We start from the raw sequence: 23,217 nt of genomic DNA on the forward strand, positions 1-23,217 counted from the left end.
TAATCATGTCTTCTCTTAACCCAGACACCCACTCTCCGGGAGAAGTCCATTTTACTAGTGAAAATGATGACTTACATTGAAAAGCGTTTTCCAGAAGACCTTGAATTAAATGCCCAGTTCTTAGACCTTGTTAACTATGTCTATAGGTAATTATAGCAATTAATCATTTATTGCAGCTTATTGGTTCATAATTTGTACCATATATGACCTTTATAACATGCCATCAATCTTTTTAGGTCTGAATTAAGTGATTTCCATCCCTTCCACCCCCCCAAAATGCAAAATCAGTTTGTTTCACTGAGACCACAATAGGTATTTATGAAAGACAATTTGAAAGTAGAAGTTCCTCAGAAAGGTTTTTCTTTTTGCCTCCGCTAAAATATCTCACTGCCCCAGCGTCTTCCTTTCCCAAGATACCTGGGCGTCCTCGTAGCTGATTGTATTCGGAACACTGTGCTGACCGCTGAAATCTGTCTGTCTTCCCACATCCGTAGGGTATAAGGACGTTTATTTTTTCTCTTGGAAACTTATTCCAAATTATACTTACAGGAGAGTTACTTTGCTAGCTAAACTGGCAGGTTTTGTGATATGATGAAATAATGAAGATAGTTACCTTATCAAAAAAAGCCAGGTATTTAATTTTGTGCTGATGATTCACATTATTTTGAGTTACTCTTTGCTGCTGTTCTGTTTTCTGGCTAACTGTGCAAAGCCCTCTTAGGAGGGGCTGTGCAATGCCATTTGGCATTTCAAACAAGATACAGATGTGGCTGAAATTATTTCACAATTATGATAAGATTTTATCCCGAAAGAGTTTTTATGATAGTTTTGGGGCAGTTTTCTGACAACAGCAACATTTTCTTTGCTGTTTCTCTCAAAATGCTGCACCTGGATGCATGCCGCGTCCTGTGGGCTTCTACAGAATGTCACCTCTCGAGTTTTAGCATTTTATGTACAAACCCTAGAGGACTTCTCTTTCTAACATCTCTGTTGTTTCATCTGCATTCATTTTAGGGATGAGAATCTTTCGGGTAGCGAACTTACTGCTAAACTGGAGCCAGCCTTTCTTTCGGGTTTGCGTTGTGCCCAGCCACTCATACGAGCCAAATTTTTTGAGGTCTTTGACAATTCTATGAAACGTCGTGTTTATGAGCGCCTGCTTTATGTGACCTGTTCTCAAAACTGGGAAGCAATGGGAAGTCACTTTTGGATAAAACAGTGCATCGAGGTAGGGAAATTATTTGTATCAGAAATACAATTATAATTTGAGAAATATATTATATTCCCCGTTCTTCTTGGCTGTGTGTAAAAGCATTACGCAACGTATGTCTTGTAGTATGTATTATCTGTATTAAAGCTAAAAATACCAAGTCTGCTGCCTCAGATATTTCCAGTGGTGCTAAAAAGAAATACATTGTCTAAATCATGAAGTATCGTGCTGATATTTGGAAAGTGGCTTTAATATCAGCCTTTAAAATCTATTTTCTCTGCAAAAAGCTTAATGACCAGCTTAATACTTCTTAAGAAAATCCAGCTCTTATAAATGATGGCGATTGTAAGAAAAAACAAACAAACAAAAAACAAAACAAAACAAACCCCAAAAAAACCCAAACAAAAAAAACCCCCAAGAATTGTTATAGTAGATGATTTCAAGAAAAGCGTTAAGGCGAGAGCGTTTGTGCTGGTGGTATGACAACCATTAGGTGGGATCGCACTGAAATGAAATTGCGTTGTTGGCTGGTTTATTTAAAACTAGGTGGGACATGAGCTGGTTGAGGGCACAAGTGTTCAAAAGTTCAAAATACAGACTTTAGGCATAGACGATACCTATTTCTTCCTGAAAGTATTCAAAATGAACTTCAAAATGGTGACAAAATGTGATCAGATTAAGTGTAGTTGTTTTAGTGTATTTATTGAATAAAGGTGATAAACAGGCCTTGAATATATTCTTGCAGCTTTTCTCTTGTTGATAAATATTAAACCATAGTGATGTTTTCCTTGAAGTACTACAGCAAAATGTATATTTAAAAATTCTTTTTGCTTTTTAATGTCTTAGCTGCTGTTGGCGGTGTGCGAGAGGAACACTACAATTGGGACGAGCTGCCAGGGTGCTATGCTGCCCTCCATCACCAACGTTATCAACCTTGCTGACAGTCACGACAGAGCGGCCTTCGCGATGGTGACCCACGTCAAGCAAGAGCCTCGTGAAAGGGAAAACAGTGAATCCAAAGAAGAGGTAACTTACAGAAAATACTGTAGAAACAGAAATCTTTTTGATGGAATATAGCTCTTCCTAGTTTCTCATCAAATTGGTTTGGAGAATATGTCTTGAAGATGACATGCACAGATTGTTCAGTGTGTCTTGCGTTTAATGCATTGCGGTTTAACCATGCCTGCGTTTCTCAGAGCTCGCGTTCAGTCATTTAGCCCCTTCTTTACTCTAGTGCTACAGCAATTCTACATCTGAACCTGAAGAACTAGCAGGAACAAATAGTGAGACCTGAAATAAGTTGGTTGGAAGGGTATTTTGTATTTGTTGGAAAAAAAGCAAAAGTACTTGGAGAATACCTGCATGCTTTGAGTTGTTTACTTCTGTATAGGATGTTGAAATAGACATTGAGTTGGCTCCGGGGGACCAGACCAGTACGCCTAAAACTAAGGAGCTTTCTGAGAAGGACATTGGCAATCAGCTGCACATGTTGACCAACCGGCATGACAAGTTCCTTGACTCTCTTCGGGAAGTGAAGGTTGGTACAGGTCGTTGGTTTCCTGACAAATCGTTTTAATACTGAAATCTTCAAACTGACCTGACGTGCTTTTTTTTTTTTTTTTTTTTATCTGACACTTCTGATTTTTTAGCTGATGTTTTTTTCTGTAGACATCTGTTATGATCTGATGTAATTCCTTGTTTGTATAGGGTGAAAAATTCTTAAGCGCTAGTTGTTACTGTATTGCTTTTCTATAAGGTTAACTTCATCCTCCTGCACCTCTAAGTGTATTTTAACTTCATTTCATTTAAGAATGTTCATTTAAGAAAATAGTGATAGCAAAGACAGGGATCAAAAAATTTTTTTTTTTTTTAAATGGTTACAGTAATGAATTGGAGTCTCAGTCAACATGAAAATAAGATTGCATTCTTGTTACAGGAGTCAGTATTGCTAAAGGAAACATAGTTTTGCTGTGTTGGTTGGAAAAAGCATTTGCATTACTGCTTAAACAACTGTATAACTGTGAACCGGATATCCATAGTGTTCATTGTATTTTTCCCATTTCTCTTTCTTTTTGTTTCTAGACTGGAGCGTTGCTGAGTGCCTTTGTTCAATTATGTCATATTTCTACGCCATTAGCAGAGAAGACTTGGATACAGCTTTTTTCACGACTTTGGAAAATCTTGTCTGACAGACAGCAACATGTGAGAATCTCTCTCCTCTTTGTAAATGACTGGTGTTTCAGGAAAACGTATTTGTGTGAGAAATGACTTGCTCCCTTGCTTTGAGAAGTTTGCCTTTCTTTGTGACTAGTGAATGCTGTATACCTCTATCAATACATCTTTTGAAATAAATAGGGCCCTTCAATTTACAAAGAGAAATACACTTATCACATGATTGTTCCCTGTATTAACAAGATTTTTAATCTAAATTCTCCAGTTGAGGAATAGGAATGAATGGGTAACTAGCCTTTATGTTTTCTTTCCTAGGCTCTGGCAGGTGAAATAAGCCCTTTCTTGTGCAGTGGGAGCCATCAGGTACAGCGAGATTGCCAGCCCAGCGCGCTGAACTGCTTTGTGGAAGCAATGTCACAGTGTGTTCCTCCCATTCCCATCAGACCTTGTGTCCTGAAATACTTGGGTAAAACTCACAACCTCTGGTTTCGTTCCACACTGATGCTGGAACATCAAGCCTTTGAGAAAGGACTGAGTCTACAAATAAAGCCTAAACAGACAACGGAATTTTATGAGCAGGAGAGCATAACTCCTCCTCAACAGGTAGTGTTGTATTAATTGAAATACCTTACGAAATGTGAAGAGAAAAACACAGTGACAGTATGGTGTGATAGTATCATAGAATCATTTAGGCTGAAAAAGACCCTTAAGATCATTGAGTCCAACTGTAAACCCAGCACTGCCAAACCCACCACTAAACCGTCTCCCTCAGCACCAGGTCTACGCAGCACTTAAACCCCTCCAGGGATGGCGACTCCACCACTGCCCTGCGCAGCCTGTTCCAATGCTTGACAACCCTTTCGGTGAAGAAGTTTTTCCTAACATCCATCCTAAACCTCTCCTGGCACAACTTGAGGCCGTTTCCTCTTGTCCCATGGCCTGTTCCTTGGGAGAAGAGCCCGACCCCCCCTGGCTACCCCCTCCTTTCAGGGAGCTGCAGAGAGCGAGAAGGTCTCCCCTCAGCCTCCTCTTCTCCAGGCTGAACACCCCCAGCTCCCTCAGCCGCTCCTCACAGGACTTGTGCTCCAGACCCCTCACCAGCTCCGTTGCCCTTCTCTGGACACGCTCCAGCCCCTGTCCTGAGGGGCCCAAAACGGGACACAGTGCTCGAGGTGGGGCCTCACCAGTGCCCAGTACAGGGGGACTATCCCTTCTAAATATTTGTATTTAGAGGCTTGTTAAAGTGGTGCCAAGTTTTTATTTTTTTTAATTCAGTGAAGAAATTTCTGTCCTCGTGTGTTTGTGACTGCAGACACTTGCAGCATTGACTACTTTGTGTCTTACCTACTTCTTATGCTTTTCTTTCATCTGTCATTGATATTTTCGTATTTTTCTCTTTCTCCCTGTTTTCCGTCTGGTTTTGACACCTTTTGACACAATTCTCTGCAGCACTGTAGAACTCGATGAACCCATTTCTGCCCCTAATTTCAAATCTTGAGTAGAAGTCTGTATTGTCTCTGTCTCCCTCAAAGGGCGTGTGCTTTTCCTAATCAAGTCTCTTGGTATATGATCTTGAAGAAATACCGACTAAACAAAATTGAGTTCCCTGTAAGCAGGCTGCTGTTTAGCAGTCTGTTGGGTAGTTATGATCTACCTTGGCATGTTTGTGATCAGCTGAGGAAGCTAAATATTACAGATTCTTTTTACACTAAAGACCGAGTAGTTGGCTTGTTAAACCAGTCTTGTTTTCTATGATTTGATCTGATCTATTGGGGAAGACAGGCAAAAATCAAGGTACAAGCCATAGGGGTGTGTTTGTCGTGTACTCCAGGGTTGTTCTTCTCTCTACTTGGTGCTTAGTAATTGCTTGTCTTCTAGAGTTTTAAAAAGAGTTTATATAAGCGCTTCTCTGTTTCCATGTCTTTCTCGGTTTGCCTCGGCGTAGAACGTGTGGTTTTGCTGTCTACTGTGCTTTCTAACGACAGCTCGACTCTGTGCTTGACGTTCCAGGAAATCCTGGATTCCCTTGCTGAGCTCTACTCTTTGCTACAAGAGGAGGACATGTGGGCTGGACTGTGGCAGAAGCGCTGCAAATTCCCAGAGACAGCAACAGCTATTGCCTATGAACAACACGGCTTTTTTGAACAGGTACGCTCTTGATATTGGAAAGGGTTTGAGTAGTTTCACTCTCAGAATGATTATTCTGGTCATCAAGAAAATATTCTAAATATTAATAAACAACTTCAGTCTTCTAAAATAGGAAGTGCCATGGCTTCTCTACTGGCTGAAGTAGTAGGTTAAGGCCATGTAATACCTACATAAGGTGAGATTTTTCAGCACATCCATTGGTTTTTCCTGACATTTGTAAAGCTGCCAAATAATGACTATATTCAAGAATGAGTTAATACACTTCATATATTTTTTTTTTAAAAACTTAGAATTTATAAAAATTTTCTTATCACTTTTTTTTTTAAAAGAAAAGAAAGTTGAATTAATGTTTATATAGTAGATGGAAAAATAAAATTGAATTCTATTTAGGCACAAGAAACTTACGAAAAAGCAATGGAAAAGGCTAAAAAAGAGCACGAACGGAACAATGCTTCCCCTTCGATCTTTCCTGAGTATCAGCTGTGGGAAGACCATTGGATTCGGTAAGACTTTAAAGCTGATGTAGAACAAGTATTTTTACCCTGCAATAGAAGTAAAATACCCTGTTGGTTTAAAGCATTAGTTACGAGAATAAACTTGGCTCCGGCCTTAGCTCAGATACAGGGGAAACTTAAGGGAATAAAAAAAGCTATATTTTTATTCCCTTAAGACCTTAAGAAGTGATATGCCTGAAATGTTGCAAAAATGTAATTTGCTATTGATGGAAAAGACTGGAGCCAAAATCTGTTATTCCTTTTTAAAATGATTGTTCTGGGAGACGCAAAATGCATCTCTTCCCTGTTCACAGATTTCTATATTATAACTGGTAATAAATAAAATAAAAAAATAATCTTCCCATCTGGATAAAACTTTTGCAGTGCTTGCAGAACTATTCGCAGACAAACAAATATGCAGATAATATTCTGATACCCAACATTAATAGTCACTTTTAATGAAATTTTATTTTTTTTGGTAACCAAACTGAGAATGCTTTTGCCTTTCTTAGTTGCTCAAAGGAATTGAACCAGTGGGAACCTTTGACAGAATATGGCCAATCAAAAGGTCATATAAATCCTTACCTAGTCCTGGAATGTGCATGGAGGGTCTCAAACTGGACTGCCATGAAGGAGGCTCTGGTGCAGGTGAGTGAGGGCTTTTTACTCTAATGTTTAGTTTCTTTGTTTTAGTGATACAGTTCTACCAAGCCAGCCTTGCACTTCAGTTCGCAGCTGGGTGTTGTGGCCGTTGAAGTGTCTCATTTCCACAGACAAGCCTGCTTCTCTTTTTCGCTCCGTTTATAAAGCTGTGCTGTGTGAGAAGTTTAGCCAGGGCAGCTGAAAGATATGGTGCATGGTAACGAGTCATTAAAAAGCAACAAATGCTTGCCACAGAAGTGTGTGCCGGCAGGGACACGTGAAGGAATTAACAATGCAAGTATATGGTATTATTTAAAATAATGCAATATTGGGGAGGGCCTTTTTTTTGGTATTTTACACCTTTACAGGAAAAAACTTTTCTTTTGTGCAAGGGAATAAGGTATGAAAATACATCTATTAATTATCTCCCTCCCTTTGGGCAATGTAACTGTCCAGGTGCAAAAGGGCAAAAGGCCGTTGCCTCTGTTGTTTTTTGTTTGTTTTAGCGCCTGAAAGGCAAAGCCAAAGCATTCTCAGCTTCTACTGTCCAGACTTAAAACTGCTAACCACAGTTTATTCTGTTCATCTCCACTGCATGTGACGGGGGATTAAGCCATGTATGAAACGTGAGGGTCAGGCACTTGGCAGCTAAATTTGGCTTACATTAAATACCTTAGTGTATCTGAGGAATATTTGTGAGGCCATGTTTCAGGATCCTTGTTAAATTTTTTTTTTTAAAAGCAGCACATGAAATCTCCATGTTGGTGAGGCTGGTGTACACTGCAGATCACACCAGTAGTTATTGTTTTTCTGAAGACAGTGACAAATTTGAAGTTGCTTATACGTGTTGGGAAATGCATTGGGATTACTTACTTGGCACGTGCTGGGTGTTTTGTTTCAGATTTCATAGCCTTGCTTGGCAGAGGCGGATTGGAAGCTGGGCTGTTCTTTCAGGAGCAATGTTTTTCTGTGCTGGCTGTCTGGGGATTGCTTCCTGTGTCTATCGTCTTTTGCTTTCTTTTTAAGTACTCAAATATGTTATTACTGCAGATGAACTGCTAGATTTCTAACTTTATTCTCACTCTGAGTCTACTTTTGCTCCATTTAAAGTAAGGCTCATTTGATTTTGCAATGTATCCATCACATATAATTTTAAAATCTATTGGGAGCACCAGAAGTTGGAGCCCATGTGGCCGGGACTGGACAGTGGAGGGCTAATGAGAGGTGAGGGACAAGACGAGCCCGTAATGAACGTCAGGTGATGAGCCTGAGCTTGGGAAGCAACGAGAAGGGTATGAGGCTGCAGGAGCACACGTTTGTCCACGAGTGACAGGGGTACCTGGGTAAATAGGCTGAAGCAAGAAGTTGAAGAAAGTGATTTCCTTTGAGAGAAGTGTGAAGCACTTGGTGCAACTGCAGAGGGGAGAGAGGCCTTGGATTAAACGTTGAGAGTGCATCAACGAGACCGGCTTTGAGTTTGAGCTGACTGGCAAGGAGAGAGATGGGGATTGGACTTGGACAAGATCACCAGGATTAAAGGAAGGGATAGGTTCCTTCTGGGGGAAAAAATACTTTGATTCTGCCAAAGTAAATAGAATCATAATGCATAAGCACAAGGGCATGCTTACTTTTTAGATTATTGACTTCAAGTGTGTTCTCCAAACAATTTTTTGTGTGTATAATCTAATACTAGAAAGCATACAAGTAAAAATACCCAGACCGCTTATAAGAAAGAGTAGCTTTTGTGAAGTGACACTGTTTAAATCTACAGTCTTTACTCAAAAAAATAAAGCTAAAAACTATTTTTATGTCCTCTCAAATTGTGACAAATTGTGATAAGTTTTGTGCTAAAAGTAAATATCATGATGATTATACAGACTTCTAGACATATCTGTGTATGACAGAGAGTGCCGAGGCTTCGAGATAGCACTACTAGTGGGAATTCATAGAATGGTTTGGGTTGGAAGGACCTTAGAGACCATCTCATTCCACCCCCTGCCCTGGGCAGGGACACCTCCTGCTGCTCAAAGCCCCATCCAGCAGTTGTTTCCTGTAAGTTCCTTATTTGGTGTTCTGTGGAATCAGAAAACTTGAGTTTGGAATTTTCTGATGTTCCAAGGTTTCCTCAGAAGCTTAATGAATCAATGATTATACTTTTATAGTTTAATGTGGAGTTTACAGAGCCATAAAACAGTTTGAGTTGGAAGAGACTTCTGGAGGTCATCTGGTGCAACGCTCCGTTTGGAGCCTTGTCTAGTAGAGTTTTAGTATCTCTAAGAATTGAGATGCCCCAGCCTTCTGGGCACGTTCTTTATCTGAAGTAGCGTAGATGTGCCCTGCCTGTTCTGTGTTGTTTCAGAAACCAGCACGGTCGGTACTCAGCTGCTTTTGTTAGAACCTAAGGAGCTTGTGTATGGCGAGTGAGGTAGTTACCGTCTTCCTTTGGTAACGGATAATACGTATTGTTTGTACTTTCCTGCTATTGACCTTCCTGATTCATTATGGAGTTCATTACTGTGTTCTGCTTGTAATTCATTTTGCTGAGCAGCATGCACTTGTAAAACATTTAACCTTCCCTTTGTCCTTTCCTGGTTTCACTCCTGAGACTGTGTATTCCACGCTATCCGTGTGTGTGGTGAATGAACGCTCCGTGACATTTTGCTGCTGCGGCACAGTTTGAAGGCAGAGGGCACACTACCTACAGAAAATAATGCTGCGAAAGATTTAAATCTGGAAGATCTTTTTTCTTTCCAAGTGTTCCTAAACAATTTTTTTTTTTTTGAATAAAGTTTCAATGGCTAGGGAAACATGACGTAAATGACCCCTCCGTTTTCTGAAAAGATGCAACAGAAAATACATAGTTGGTATTTTTATCTGAGAGCAAATTTGGATGAATTCTTCCACGTGCAAAAAGCTGGCCATATTTAGGTAACTTCCTCCCTGTCCTCTCTAGGCATCTTCTCCCAGCTGCTTTAAGAACCATCCCGTGTGGATGAGCTGGCGGTTATTGCTCTTGAGGCTGCTGTGAACTCTCAGGCTGTACAGGCATCGCGGGCTGCTGGGGACAAATGACAGGGCTCGGTGTTGGAGTCACCAGTGGATCTTTTTGGGATTTTTTTCTTAGTTTTATATGTGGTATCACTGTTCTATATAAGATTGAAAACTTTGGGTGTGTTTTTTTTAATTTTAAGTAAATATACCCTCTTTTCCTGGTAGGTAGAGTTGTTTGTCTGTGATTAGTTAAGGTAGGAACATAAAGCAGATGTAGAACTGCCCTCTGAAAGGTGAGAATACTGCATGAAATCCCAACTGAGAGGCGCTTGCTCATCTGCATTGCACCGTTGCTATCGAGTGTGACGCCACTGCAGTTGCCAGAGCTTGGAATAAGGGGTGAATAGAATATTTAAAATACATAGTTTTACTGACAAAGCTCCGAGCAGAGCCTTAGGGAGTGTTTTTTCATATTGCAGAGAGAGAGCCGGAAGAATTAGTCCCTCACTTAATTGGGGTTTGTTGTTTCATCAGTCCTGTTTAAGTTGTGAACCAGTATCTACCAGTTAATAGTATTGCATGTCAAATTGACAGTTGACTGTCTAGTTTCATAATATTTGCAAAGGATAAAACAAGATATGAAAAATGCTGAGCATCCTTTAATTCCTGTATGCAGAATATGCTGTCAGCATGCTTCATTGTGACAACTTAGTCTCGCGTGGCAAATATGCCGAGTTATGTCTCACTTTCTTCAAAATCTGAATATTAAATTTTTTAAATGTAGTGTTTATTCTTTTGTAATGCTTTTCTTTTGCCGGAAGGGAAAATAGGTAGGTGCAGTCAGTGTGTTTGCTTTAAAGGCTAAACTATGAAAACAGTAGTTGTTTAATTAATTTAAAGTAATGTTGTCTTTTGATGGAACCTAAATTAAGGGTGTCCAACCATTGCAACATTTGAAATGAAATTTTTCACTATTTGTAGTACTGATGGTTCCAATTAAATAGGTGTCGCTAAAGATGGATTTTATCATTTATCAGCCCATGTGAAGCCAAATCTCTTAAGTCGTGAGCTGCATATGCTACAAAAATTATCTTATAGGTTATATTTACATTTTAATTAACTGCTTTTGTTCTTATAGCAATTGGTGTTTTGTGTCCTACTTAAGTATGCAACTTCAGTGGCTAAGTGTAGAAATAACATTGAGAAACCCTTAAAGCCAAAATAAGAACTGTATTGCACAGTATATTATAAACTTGAGTTGGAGCAGAATGAAACGGCTCGTGTCTGACAGGTTCTGGGTTTGGAGATGGGCAAGTTGAGTGGAAGTGACAACCACGAGGAACTGCCGAGGTGCTTTAGCTGCAGTTACATTAAATGAGCTATTTTCAGTAATGAGACATGCGCTAAATGACTAAGGAGAAGATGCTGCTGAAGCCATAAATGGAGCTTTTGTGGCTCTACTCAGATTCTTGTAAAAGTGTCAGGACACGTTTGCGTAAGTATTAGCATGGGAAAGAATATTTGCTTCTATGCTGCTGTATTCGCCACTCCAATTTTATTGATATTCTTTAATGTGGCTGTTTTCTATCAAGTTCCGTAGTTGATTCAAAAGAGGGGTCAGAAAGGATGGCAAATATGTGTCAGTTTTTGTAAATCTTTGTGAAACATTTTTAATAATCTACCTATTAAAGTTGAGCTATTAAAATAGCAAGTGGCCTTTGATAGGACCCAAGACTCATTTCCATTTGCTCGCATTGCCATTGTGTTTAATGATCCAGTAGATAATGTAATAAAGAAAGAGATTATTTTCACTGTGTAAATGTAAGGTTGCTACCTCGCAGTTTCTCTTTGCTGGCTCAGGCGTAAAAGTCAGTTGAGGATAACAGAAATAACTGTAATGGTAAGGTACAGCGTGTCAACCAGAAGAGAATGCAGAGGGCTTTCGTGCTGCATACCAAGCCGTAAAGGGTTTGATGTAAAGTGGACGAAAGAGAAGTCAAAAAGTTGTAGATTTCAGGCCCACGGTGTCATGCGCATTGGAGTTTGAATGATCGGCACTAGCCTTCTTTCCGTCCCATTTCCAGGTGGAGCTGAGCTGTCCGAAGGAGATGGCCTGGAAAGTGAACATGTACCGCGGGTACTTAGCGATCTGCCACCCGGAAGAGCAGCAGCTGAACTTCATTGAGCGGCTGGTGGAGATGGCGAGCAGTTTAGCTATTCGAGAATGGCGACGGCTTCCTCACGTAGTCTCCCATGTTCACACGCCCCTTCTCCAGGTAAGAACGAAAAGTGGGGTCTTGCCAGTTACTTTCCAGTAGCAGGTTTCAGAACTTCTAGTAACTGTGAGCATAAAATATTTTACTGTATAGTACTGATCGGTTTTTCATAATGGTATTTTTTTGTTAAAAGTTGCAGAATGTGCGTTTTGATTTGGATTCCTTTTAAAGTTTTTATAGTTTACCTGAATCTGTTCCGCTTGTGGCGTACTGAGGTGACTATTTAAAAATTGATCAGAGGGCTCAGCTTTTAGTGGGCTAATGCATAATGTGCAGCAGTACTTGGAGGTGTTGAACATTCAGTGGGTTTTGAAATGAAGTCCGTTTTGGGTGGGTATATTATTGCATTTTCTTATTTGCAGAAATGTTGAAATAACCTCCTAAGTGTTCTTTTCAGTTAAAAGTGTTAAATGCAGTATGGAATTTTGTCAACTGTAAGGACCTCCTATATTTTTTTTGGTTTAAAATTTTTTATAAAATCAGGGCATTAACAGCTCAAAGGGAAAAGTGTATTTAGAAATGCTAGTATTTATTTCTTTGAGTAGTAGCGTTCTCAACAGGCTGAGCAAGTTCTGAACGTCCCTGTGGCTTAGGCTTTAAGGTCAAAGAACCAAAACCTGTGAAAGTCTGTAGCTAGTGAAGGACTTTTCATGTGAGCACTACTACGTTTAGGAAAAATACTGCAGATTCTGGCCAATGTGAGCCTTACCCTTTCTTCGTCACTTCTACTTTATATTGCTAAACATTCTGATTTCATCAGGGGAAGGAAGTAGGAAGGAATCTGGTCTTTAAGTTTCTGGTATTTCTCATTGGACAGGGAGCTCATTGTACATGAGTTCGGCTGCGAAGGAGAGTGGATTTTTATTAGCTAAACTAACATGTACCTCAAAGCTTCATGCATTGCTCTTCAGCTTTATTAGTTGTCCAGCTGGCTCATTAGGCAGGTCCTATTCAACATTGCATTAACACATTGCAGTAATGTTGTAAAAAGAATTCCCGTGTTGAATCACATTGCTTCACAGACTGAGAGGTGTTGCAGTTGGGAAGAGTCATCTCTGCTCCCCTCCTCTAGTCTGATGGCAGCTGCAGGAAGGACGGTGGCTTTGACCTGAGTGGAAGGCCGTACTTCAGTAACGCTCCTTGTCTGCACGGGGGTGACCATCGTCCCACTTCAGCTGTGCTGATGGAAAAGGTTACTGCTTCCAACTAATTGGTTCCTTTCAGTTCCAGTCTGTTGTGGAGCAGCTGTGCGAGCAGGTCAGCTGAAGACTGGGGCCAGAGGTCCCCTCCGCAGGGGAAGGGGCTGCGGGAGTCCCCTGGGGCCGTGCAGGTCTGATCTGAAAGGGATCTCTGGGCTTGCTGGAGAAACACGGGCAAAGCACACATAAAGTTGTGAGAGAAGCTTGCTCCTCACGTAGGGGCAGGATTGAAGCAGTGGCTGCCCTCTCCAGACAGAATGAAATGAGGGACAGCTGATGAATTTGGGCTCACAAGAACTTCAGACAAACAAAACGCAAAACACGTACCCTAAATACAAACAAAAAAACCCCTGCCAAAAGTTGGGTGTTATCTAATCTTAAGTAGCTTAATTCTATGTCAGGATCACTTAAAACAGGGTGTCCTGACAAAGGCGGACTTGCCGAGGATCAGCTCTCCTTGCGGTGGAGAACCTTTCGTCGCTGGGGAGACGCTCTGGGGTGTCTGGTGCCGCCCCATCTGCGGTGTGACAGCAGGGATGTGTCTCCTGACAGACCATTGCCCGGGGATCTCTGAATGAACCTTGCTTTCTCAGCTCTGCTTGATGTGGTGGCTTCTGTAATTGGGTTTAAGATGAGTAGCGTGACGCTGCGTGTCGTGCCCCATGATGCACGCGTCAGTAAGTCTGCAGGGTCGAAGGTCCCTCCGCTAGAATGGTGGTGCCTGTGGGCCGCGCGTATGCAGCAGCCCCCGAGCCTAGAGCATGAGTCCGTGCCTCACAGAAAGGGAGTGAGTACGGACCTTTTCTCCCCGTCCAGAGGAAGCTGTCAGGTAGGTAGGTACAATGTCTCGTTTGTTTGGGCTGATTCAATCCCGCTGGAAGGCTTCTTGATGAAATTAATTCCTTCCTGCCAAGTTTTCACTGGTATTTCAAGTTTTGCCTCCCCTAAGAATGGCAGTATCTGCAGCACGAAAGGATTAGTATTGCTAAATAAAGTATTTAAATGCTTTCAGATATCAATTAAAACAAGCTTTTAAAATAATCTAATATGTATATATCCCTCATGAAGAAATGATAAATTAGTCAATGACTGACAGAGGTACAAATGCAGCCGTGAATTTACGCTGCAGTAATTACTTTTTCTTAATATCAGATAGTATGTGATTAAATACCTGTGAGAAAATTAAATTTACGTGATGAATGGCTGTAGAATGAAGGTTAAGCTATTGTGAGAGCTGATACTGAGATGATGGTAGGAAAATATTACTTTGTTTAATTTATTTTGTTTCAAGAGATTTCACTCTGTAAATTTGGACTGCCTTCCCCCCCCCAAATAGTTATCTTATGTGCTTGATTAGCAATGAATACAACTGTTATCTGCCAAGTGGTAGCTTAGAGAATACTACATTGGTTTTATTGTACTACAGGTAATTAAATTCCATTAAAGTTTGTGGGCCTTTTCTTGAGGTTGTTGAAGTTTTAACAAAATGTCTGCTGCCTTTAGTAGGTCTGAGACTACTGCCGTTTTCTGGTTCTTCCTCTCACTAACCTGGGCATAGCAGGTGTCAGTGAGAGACCATTCCGAGCGGAAGGAACGTCTCACAGCTGAGGTCTTTGCAGAATGTCTTACAGTCACACCTTCAGGAGCACGTAGACGCTATTTCTGTACATTCAAGTTTTATCAAGAAGTCAGGTCAGGACCAGGGAATTTATACTAGTCCGTTCTGTTAAAACTTTTGGTTTGTAATTCTTAAGAGTTCTGTTAAGTTTTGTTTAAGGTCGGTATGTTTACTTGATCCTTGTATTTAGCACACTGTATATATATTTACTTGTGCTTTTCTACGATGAGGGTTGATGTGGTAAGTTCAAATCTGTATGCTGGAATGGAACGCTAACCTGTGGGTTTATTTGGATGTGTGTGGGGAAAGGGATGGGGGTGAAGAGAAAGCGTAAATTCCAGTAAACTCTCTTTCCTTTGGTGTGGGGGTGGTTGTTTTTCTTTGTTTGTTTGTTTGTTTGTTTGTTTTTTAAGAAAAAATGCTTCTTTAAAGCAAGACGGCAGTTCTTGAAAGCTTTTGAAGTTCAAAATAAAAGAAAGAATGTGGGAATTTTTAAGTTACTACTGTGAAGGAAAGCCAGGGCATTGTTGCGCAAAGCTAAACGTAGCGAGCAAACCCGTAGTGTTCCAGGGTGAGCACAGCAAGCGCGGATCAGTGCTGCCTCTTTGCAGCCAAATAGCGTCAGGGCATTTAGGTCTTGTCAGACTGAGGTGAGCATGAAATCAGCTGCCCGGTGCTTGTGCTCTGTCCCTGGAGAAGAGGAGCCTGAAGTTACCCAGGGACCTTTTGCAAGCATACAAGAAAGTACCTTATGGCACCTTTATTGATTTTGAAAAATAATTTATAAATTCTGTGCAGGGGATTCTGTGGATGAATTCAACATTTCAGTCAATGACTAAAGCGTTGAATCAATCTCATGGATTTTTCTTTGCTATTTTGTTAATGATTAGATTGGTTAAGGGTCATTTATGCAACCAATGGACAGCATAAATAGTTCATCTTTACTTCATCATTTAAAGGCGGCATCGTTCATAGAGACCTTTTTCTAACAATGCAATTGGCCAGCTTATTGTACTATCCTTTATCATATTTATATTGTTTAATGTTTTCTAGGCGGCACAGCAAATAATTGAACTTCAGGAAGCAGCCCAAATAAATGCAGGATTGCAACCAACTAATCTGGGGAGGAACAACAGCTTACACGACATGAAGACTGTTGTAAAGACTTGGAGGAACAGGTTACCTATTGTGTCGGATGATTTATCCCACTGGAGCAGCATTTTCATGTGGAGACAACATCATTACCAGGGTAAAACTGCCTGGTCCAGCATGCATTCATCATGTAATTTTCCAGACAACACATTGTTTGAAATAAGTTCTTTGTATTTTTTGTTTGTTTAAATGTAGAGGAATGGTGTTGATTTTGTCAAGTTTTTGTTTTTATTCAATTTCCATTTGTGTTTCATTATCTTAAGTCATCATTTCATATGTATTGCTGTGCAAGATATTGCTGTATATGTGATCTTATTTATAATGACAAACATTTCATGTTTTATTTCTAGCCATCGTAACTGCATATGAAAATAGTTCTCAGCATGATCCTAGTTCCAATAACGCTATGTTGGGAGTTCATGCTTCTGCCTCGGCAATTATCCAGTATGGAAAGATAGCTCGAAAGCAAGGGCTGGTCAACGTAGCCCTGGATATACTGAGTCGCATTCATACAATTCCAACTGTGCCCATTGTGGACTGCTTCCAGAAGATTCGCCAGCAAGTGAAGTGTTATCTTCAGCTGGCTGGAGTCATGGGCAAGAATGAATGCATGCAGGTGCGTAGCGTAGCTTTACCTCTGAAGCGGTTGTTGGAACTTGGAGGGTTGCCAGGTCCATCGGATACATTGGTTTAAATAAACTGGGCCTGAATTTCCTTGGCCGTGTTCTACCATGCATAGGGTGGTGTTTTAAGTAATGCTGTTAGTCAAAAGCAGTCGTTGTCCTCTTTGAACTGAATACTGTGAATATTTTTAAAATTCGCTGAAAAGAAAGTGAAGTGGAAATATGTTTTTTTTAAATCTTACAAGATACATAAATAGAAGGGACTTTGAAAATTGTATTTTTGCAGTAGGAAGAAACACCACTATTGCAAGACTAACTGAAGCTTGAAGTCAGTTTTGAGGTTCTGGCTCAGGGTGATGGCTGCTGGCATACTGAAGGGAAATCCCGTCTCTTACAAGGAAAGGAAAACGGGTGATTGTAGGCAAAACTCACGTGTGATTACACCGCTGCAAATTGGGGCCTTATAGTAATACTGTAATGTAACGTAATAGAAATAATAACAATATAACATGAAAAAACACGGTGGAAAAGATAACCCATCACTTGATGAATGTTGGCTGTAGTATCTAATAGTTTTGCATAGGTCAGTGGAAACTTAAAATAGTTGTCAGTCCAGATTTTTAAAATTAAATATTAGAAACTCAGGCTATTTACATTTCAAGAGAATATATTGGCTGGTTTTTTTATGGCACTTTCATGTTAATAAAACCTTCCATTTTAGAAGGCTTTTCTCACTAAGGCTTGTTTAACAGGGCCTTGAAGTTATTGAATCAACCAATCTGAAGTACTTCACCAAGGAGATGACTGCTGAGTTTTATGCGTTGAAGGGAATGTTCTTGGCACAGATTAACAAGTGAGTATGTTGGCTGGAAGAGGCACTAGCACACATCTGAGAAAACGCAGCTGAAGTATTTCAATGCAGTATTTAAGCAGGAAAGTCATTCCATATGTTTATACCAGCCTAAAATCTGTCACAACTCTACGAGAAAGTAAAAGTATACGTGAGAGTTCCTTTGCGGTTCTGAGATGTAACGGTTGGTCATATTTCTAAGTATGGCAGGAAAGAAATAGTAAAAGCAAACATGGCACCAGGTTGTTTTTTAAAAGCTTGGTATTTCAAGGCCTGAGATGGGAAGAGGCCAGGAGAACAGGTTTGCCCAAAGCTTTGCAGCGTAAGATACCTTTTCCCGCCTGGTTCTGTGAGTACTTAGTGAGACAAACTGGTGTCTAACTGATGACAAAAGGAGGTTTCTGTAATTGTGCTCTTAATGTAAATATCACACAGAAAACCAAGGAGGAAAGGAAGTTCAGACTACAAGCTTCCAGCCTACCTCTTTGTTTCTCACTTCTCTTTCGTTGTTCACTGTCTGTCCTGCTAATGGCTGCGGCTGGTGAAGGCGTAGGAGGGTGTGTGGCGGGGTGGTCCAGGCGGGCCTGGCGTGCCGTGCAGTGTGGAACTGCAGCACTCATTTCACATAATGGAATGGAAAGGATTAATGTGGTGTTTGTTGGAGACATCTTGCATCGCAGCAATTAAACACCGAGGTGCAAGCCTTGCTTTCACACAACTACGTTTGTAATATTTTTGCTATATGCTGCCAGGCACCTTACTATTTTAAGGAACAAACAAATATTGCAGCAGTCAAATTTTGTTCGGTGATGCCAAAAAAACCCCTTCAGCTTTCAACAGCTTTTAGGATGCACGGTATTTGTGATGGCATTATTGCTGCATGTTACATATGGGTGGAATAATTCCTTTACCACTACATTGTGGACACTTAGGGGATGAAATCCATCAGGCTGTAAGCTGTACACTGCAACCTGACATAGCAATTGAAGTCAGGAAATGATGAATATCTTCTTCTGTGGATACAAGAGAGAATTTTAAACAGACAGAATGTAATTACTTTAATGGAAAACACAATGGGCTTAGTTTCAGTTGAGGTGTAAGAGAAGAAAGTGTACCTTCCCCCCTGCTCTCCATCTCTATTTTTTTTTTTTTTTTTTTTTTTTTTTTTAATTCCTGCAGCTAAATTGAAAGACAGCTAAACTATCTCTGTGTATTCTTTCAGGACAGAATGGATAAAGTTTTCTGTTTAAAACCCAGTTCTGATGTACTTGGAGATTCCTAGTCTTAGCCAGCCCCTAGAGCAGGTGTTCTCAGCCCCATGGACACGGCGAGGCGCTGGGCACGGTCACCGCTGGGGACCTGAGCGTGGCACTGTCATCGCCCCGCTGCTGGCGAAAGCGGAGTCACAGCTCACCTCTGCTCCTGCGCCTCCCACTGCTGCCCTTTGCTGGCCAGGGGATAGAAACCATTCCAAAACCAGTCATGGCGGGTGTCAAGAATGACGGATTGTAGAGAGGGAGGAAAGAAAACCTCCTGGAAAGTCCCTGTTTGCAAAGGGGAGGCAGTGGTACAGAGTCAGCCGTCAGCGGCTGCTGCGGGGGTTCGCTCCAAACCCTCAGGCGAGGTGCGGACGCCTCTGAGAGCGAAGGACAGCCATGTAACACAGACACCGATACACTCTTCGGCACACAAAGTTGCTTTCCTTTTTGTAGTTTTGCCTCAAGAGCAAGTCATTTTAATTTATCACTATAATCCTCCAAGCTAATATTTTATATTAAAAATGCTTGGCAGTTAATTTAAGAAAATTAGTCAAACAAGCATTACATTGCTTTGTGTGGCTTATTTCGATACTTGTTCTGTAAGGGAGAAGTGGAGCACTTTTTATTAATAAAGAATCTGGGAATGCTTTAAAAGTTTCTTCATTTCAGTGTGTAATGTGTATGTGAGTTTTCTCATCCTTATCTTACATAGATTCAAGGGCTGTGTATTTTATATATATGTGTAGGGATGAATCACTCCAAGTCTTGAACTAGGAACGCTTGAGGAAACCTAGAGAAGCCTTCAAAAGTATCAGAGAAACAATCTTTCGGTTACCAAGAACCGTGTGATTAACACTTTTCCTTTTGTTGAATAATAACCTTTCAAAGCCGAGGGCATGCGGAACTGATGTTTTCTGCGTACTGTTGATTGTAAATTTTTTCATGACTTTGGTGGGAGAACAGTTAAGTCAGCCGTAGTCCTCCAAAAGACAGCTAATAGAACGTCTTCCCAGTGTTGCTTTTTCTTACTCCTTTTATTACTCAGCAGAGAAGCACTTTGTAATGCATGTGCTTTTGCTCTTCGGTTGCTCTGCTTGGGTTGCAGTTGTACTGCACTGGAAGTTTTTCTGGGTTATTTTCAAGGATTATCTGGAGATCTCAAGTACTTGCACAGTTGTTTCCATTATGAAGCATTTACTTTCACAGGTGCTGAACTTGAAGGAAAGGTAAGACAAAACAGTCCTAAGAACTTACTAAAGAACTTAATGGAAAAATATCATTGAGTATTAAGGAAGTAATTGAGTACCCTGGCAGAAATCTGACTCTTACATAATTTAGTAACTTCTTGTTAGCATAAAACTAATACTCTTACTTGTCGCAATGCAGGTCTGAAGAAGCAAACAAAGCTTTTTCCGCAGCTGTGCAGATGCACGACGTGCTGGTGAAAGCGTGGGCCATGTGGGGTGATTACCTGGAGAATATCTTTGTGAAAGAGCGTCAGCTCCACCTGGGTGTGTCCGCGATCACCTGCTACCTGCACGCGTGTCGGCATCAGAATGAGAGCAAGTCGAGGAAATACTTAGCAAAGGTAAGATCTCTGTCTGCACGAGAGGCTCGGAGCTCCACCCCTTCAGAACAGGCTGGGATAATGCGCAGGGCCCAAATTTGTGCAATTAGAGAAACACCAGTTTCTGACGGGAAGCTTTGATTTAGACTGAGAGCCTGCCTATGGTTGCTGTTGGGTCACTGCGAGCCACTCATCCTGGCTTTTTCTATTCCATTGGGAGATCTGGGGGTTTCCCCGGGTGGGAGGAAGGGGACAAATCACAGCCAGCATGTCCGCTAGATAATGCGATGAAGTATCTGCAGAAAGGCATCCTTGCTTTGGTCCTTTAAAAAGTAACATGATTTGATGTCTGTTTATCATTACTATGGATAATGCATATTAACTTTTACCTCAGTATTGTGTTTTATTCCAAATAAGCCTTTTCTGTAAACTTACTCTAATTCAACAGAATTTTAGCCAAAGCTCTTTGTTTTATCTGTTCCTCAGTTTGGGCGTATTTACTTTAATCTCTCTCATGAAGAAAATCTAAAAAACGATAGCAGACTGTGAAAGGCTATTTTGAACATGAAACAAACACAGAAAATATTTTTCTAGATTAAAGGTGGCTTCCATAGCACCCTGAAGTTTATTATTCTCCTATTCTCCCTGTCTGGTTGCATAACTGTTAGTGATTTTTTTTTTTTTTTTTTTTAGTCAGTGCTTCATATATTTGCATTTAAATTAAGTTGTAGAAAAAGTATTATTAGGAGTGGACAGTTAAAATCATTAAAAACACACAAAGAAATACTCAAGTTCTTGCATCAAAGTTAATTTATCCGAATAGCATATATTTTAGGTTCTGTAAACATGCCTCATTTTCTACCTACCCCCAACCCAAAACTCAACTTGTGGAATGCAGCCATGTTCGTTGGCTTTTTTCTGTCCTGTTTTATAGCAAATAGTACACTTATAGTTATTTTTACATCCTTTAAATATTGTTTCTAATGGAAAAAATGACATTGGGCAGGCATAACGAATGTAAGTTGTTATGTGTCCGAGGCACCTTTAACGCTTTCGAGGACTCCACTATTAATAAAATATCTGTGTTTTTTCGTGCATCGTAATGATTGATGTGTCTTGAACTGAAGCCCTGAGATGTCCTCTTGACATTCTCGTTTAGGTTCTTTGGCTGCTGAGTTTCGACGATGACAAGAACACCTTGGCCGATGCCGTGGACAAGTACTGCATCGGCGTCCCGCCCATCCAGTGGCTGGCCTGGATTCCCCAGCTCCTGACGTGCCTGGTGGGCTCAGAGGGCAAACTCCTCCTCAACCTCATCAGCCAGGTACCCAAGATGCTCACTACTACTTTATTGGCTGTAATCATTGTTTTCAAGATGAGAGACAAATATTTTCCCAAGCAAATTAAGAAAATGCCAAGCTTTAAAAATGCTATTGTTTGCAACCGTTGATGAGTTAAAAAATGCTAATTTCTCTCTATAAGTAGAATATTTTAAATTTCAAAGTGAATGTTACTTAATGAGATTAAATCCAGTGAAACTGTATGCCATATGTGCACGAGGCATTATAGCGTTCCCTCTGGAATTCTGTTTATTACATTTTTGTGAACATTATAGAACACAATTAGAAATACATAGTTAAATGCTCATAATGTAGGAGTAGGAATAAAGAATTGTTAGCTTTAGCGACTAAAGGGCAAACTGTTTCATTAGTGCTTTGGTTTTTATTAGACTTGTTTTTAAAAAACAAGGTTCTGTCTGCTGCCATCAGAAATCTTTACCAGGGCTGTGTAAATTTTTGCTTGAAGTTTAGTAGGACAAATGATGAGAGGAATAAGGATAAGGTTTAGGGAGTTAGATAAGGAACTGACTTCCTGGATTTGTCCCTCTGAGCTGGCAGGTAGGAGTTCTGATTAATCTTGCTTTGGGATTTTAAGATTTTACTGCCTATTGCCGTCTGCTCTGAAGCAGAGTCCAAGAATAGAACTTACACCTGTATCTCAGTACAGAGATGGTTTAAGCACATCTGTAGACTAAGGGAGAATAAGCGGCATCTTTCTGTTAAGGTGTTTTTAGATACTGTTTTGTTATTGCTTAGTGCAAGCGGGGTTCAAACATCATGTTTTCAGAGCTGGAATCTGGAAGCAGTTTGGCGTGTGTTGGTCCAGGTTGACGTAGAGCAGTAGTGAGCCCCGTTAACGCGCAGGTGAAAGGCCAAGCTCCCGCAGTAACCTTCTAATTAGGTGATGCCTGAAGAGCGTCTGCAGGGAGTTAACCATTTCATCCGCTCTGGGTTTCTCTTACTGAAGGAATCTTCAATTTGCTAGTTTTCCATAAGCTGTTATTTAAAACAAGGCTCTGATTATTAGTGAATTGCACTCATTTACGAAGAGAATCTGTACGTGTTGATCTGATCAAGTCAGTTTTCCTGAACTGGGAGCGGTGTGTCCATGTGTCTCCCAACAGGTGGGCAGAGTCTACCCCCAGGCTGTCTACTTCCCCATCAGGACCCTCTACCTCACCTTGAAGATAGAGCAGCGGGAGCGCTACAAAAGCGGTGAGCTTGATAATCACCGAGCCCTTGGGCTCTTTCTAACTTAGTTATTCTTTTGAGTTTCACCTGATTTTACTGGGAAAACAGATTGTCTAGAAAACATACCAACTTATCAAGGCTAAGGAGAAAAACTCTTGCTAAACTTTGCTTGCATTCATTCGTTTCTGTGAAGTTAAATCTGCAGATGGCTTGAGCTGTCTTGAATTTTCCTGAATAAAGTATTCGCCAAGAAGTTTCATCTCCTTCATTCTTATGTCACCTTAATTATTGAAAATCAAATGTTTTTACTGGTTTTTTATCTTTAAATATTGGTGGAGAGGTAGAAAATTCTTGGATTTCAAATACAGAAGAGAATCATAGTTTTCTAAGATCTAGTCTAATTTTGACTGGAAGCATGAACCATGCGACATTCAGTTTCTTTGCAGATGAGTCAAACTTTGAAAAATAATTTAACAAAAGATGGG

The 23,217-nt window shown here is 40.6% G+C and overlaps 1 protein-coding gene across 4 annotated transcripts in view; it reads left to right on the forward strand.

Annotated features, from left to right (window-relative positions):
- TRRAP (transformation/transcription domain associated protein) overlaps window positions 1-23,217 on the forward strand; it is a 94,462-nt gene that overhangs the window by 51,818 nt on the left and 19,427 nt on the right. For 2 of the 4 annotated variants that reach the window (XM_074599568.1, XM_074599569.1), the window contains exons 49-64: window positions 25-146; window positions 1,015-1,228; window positions 2,057-2,236; window positions 2,601-2,747; window positions 3,293-3,412; window positions 3,698-3,985; window positions 5,393-5,530; window positions 5,921-6,033; window positions 6,537-6,672; window positions 11,742-11,933; window positions 15,804-16,032; window positions 16,253-16,518; window positions 17,278-17,378; window positions 20,021-20,222; window positions 21,361-21,525; window positions 22,666-22,756. In XM_074599568.1, coding sequence (XP_074455669.1) covers window positions 25-146; window positions 1,015-1,228; window positions 2,057-2,236; window positions 2,601-2,747; window positions 3,293-3,412; window positions 3,698-3,985; window positions 5,393-5,530; window positions 5,921-6,033; window positions 6,537-6,672; window positions 11,742-11,933; window positions 15,804-16,032; window positions 16,253-16,518; window positions 17,278-17,378; window positions 20,021-20,222; window positions 21,361-21,525; window positions 22,666-22,756 — 2,704 coding nt within the window. The remainder of the gene's footprint in view (window positions 1-24; window positions 147-1,014; window positions 1,229-2,056; window positions 2,237-2,600; window positions 2,748-3,292; window positions 3,413-3,697; window positions 3,986-5,392; window positions 5,531-5,920; window positions 6,034-6,536; window positions 6,673-11,741; window positions 11,934-15,803; window positions 16,033-16,252; window positions 16,519-17,277; window positions 17,379-20,020; window positions 20,223-21,360; window positions 21,526-22,665; window positions 22,757-23,217) is intronic. The other 2 variants (XM_074599570.1, XM_074599571.1) reach the window with 1 other exon arrangement.

This window comes from Larus michahellis, chromosome 8, assembly GCF_964199755.1.
Source record: "Larus michahellis chromosome 8, bLarMic1.1, whole genome shotgun sequence".
NCBI classification, from domain to species: Eukaryota; Metazoa; Chordata; class Aves; order Charadriiformes; family Laridae; genus Larus; species Larus michahellis.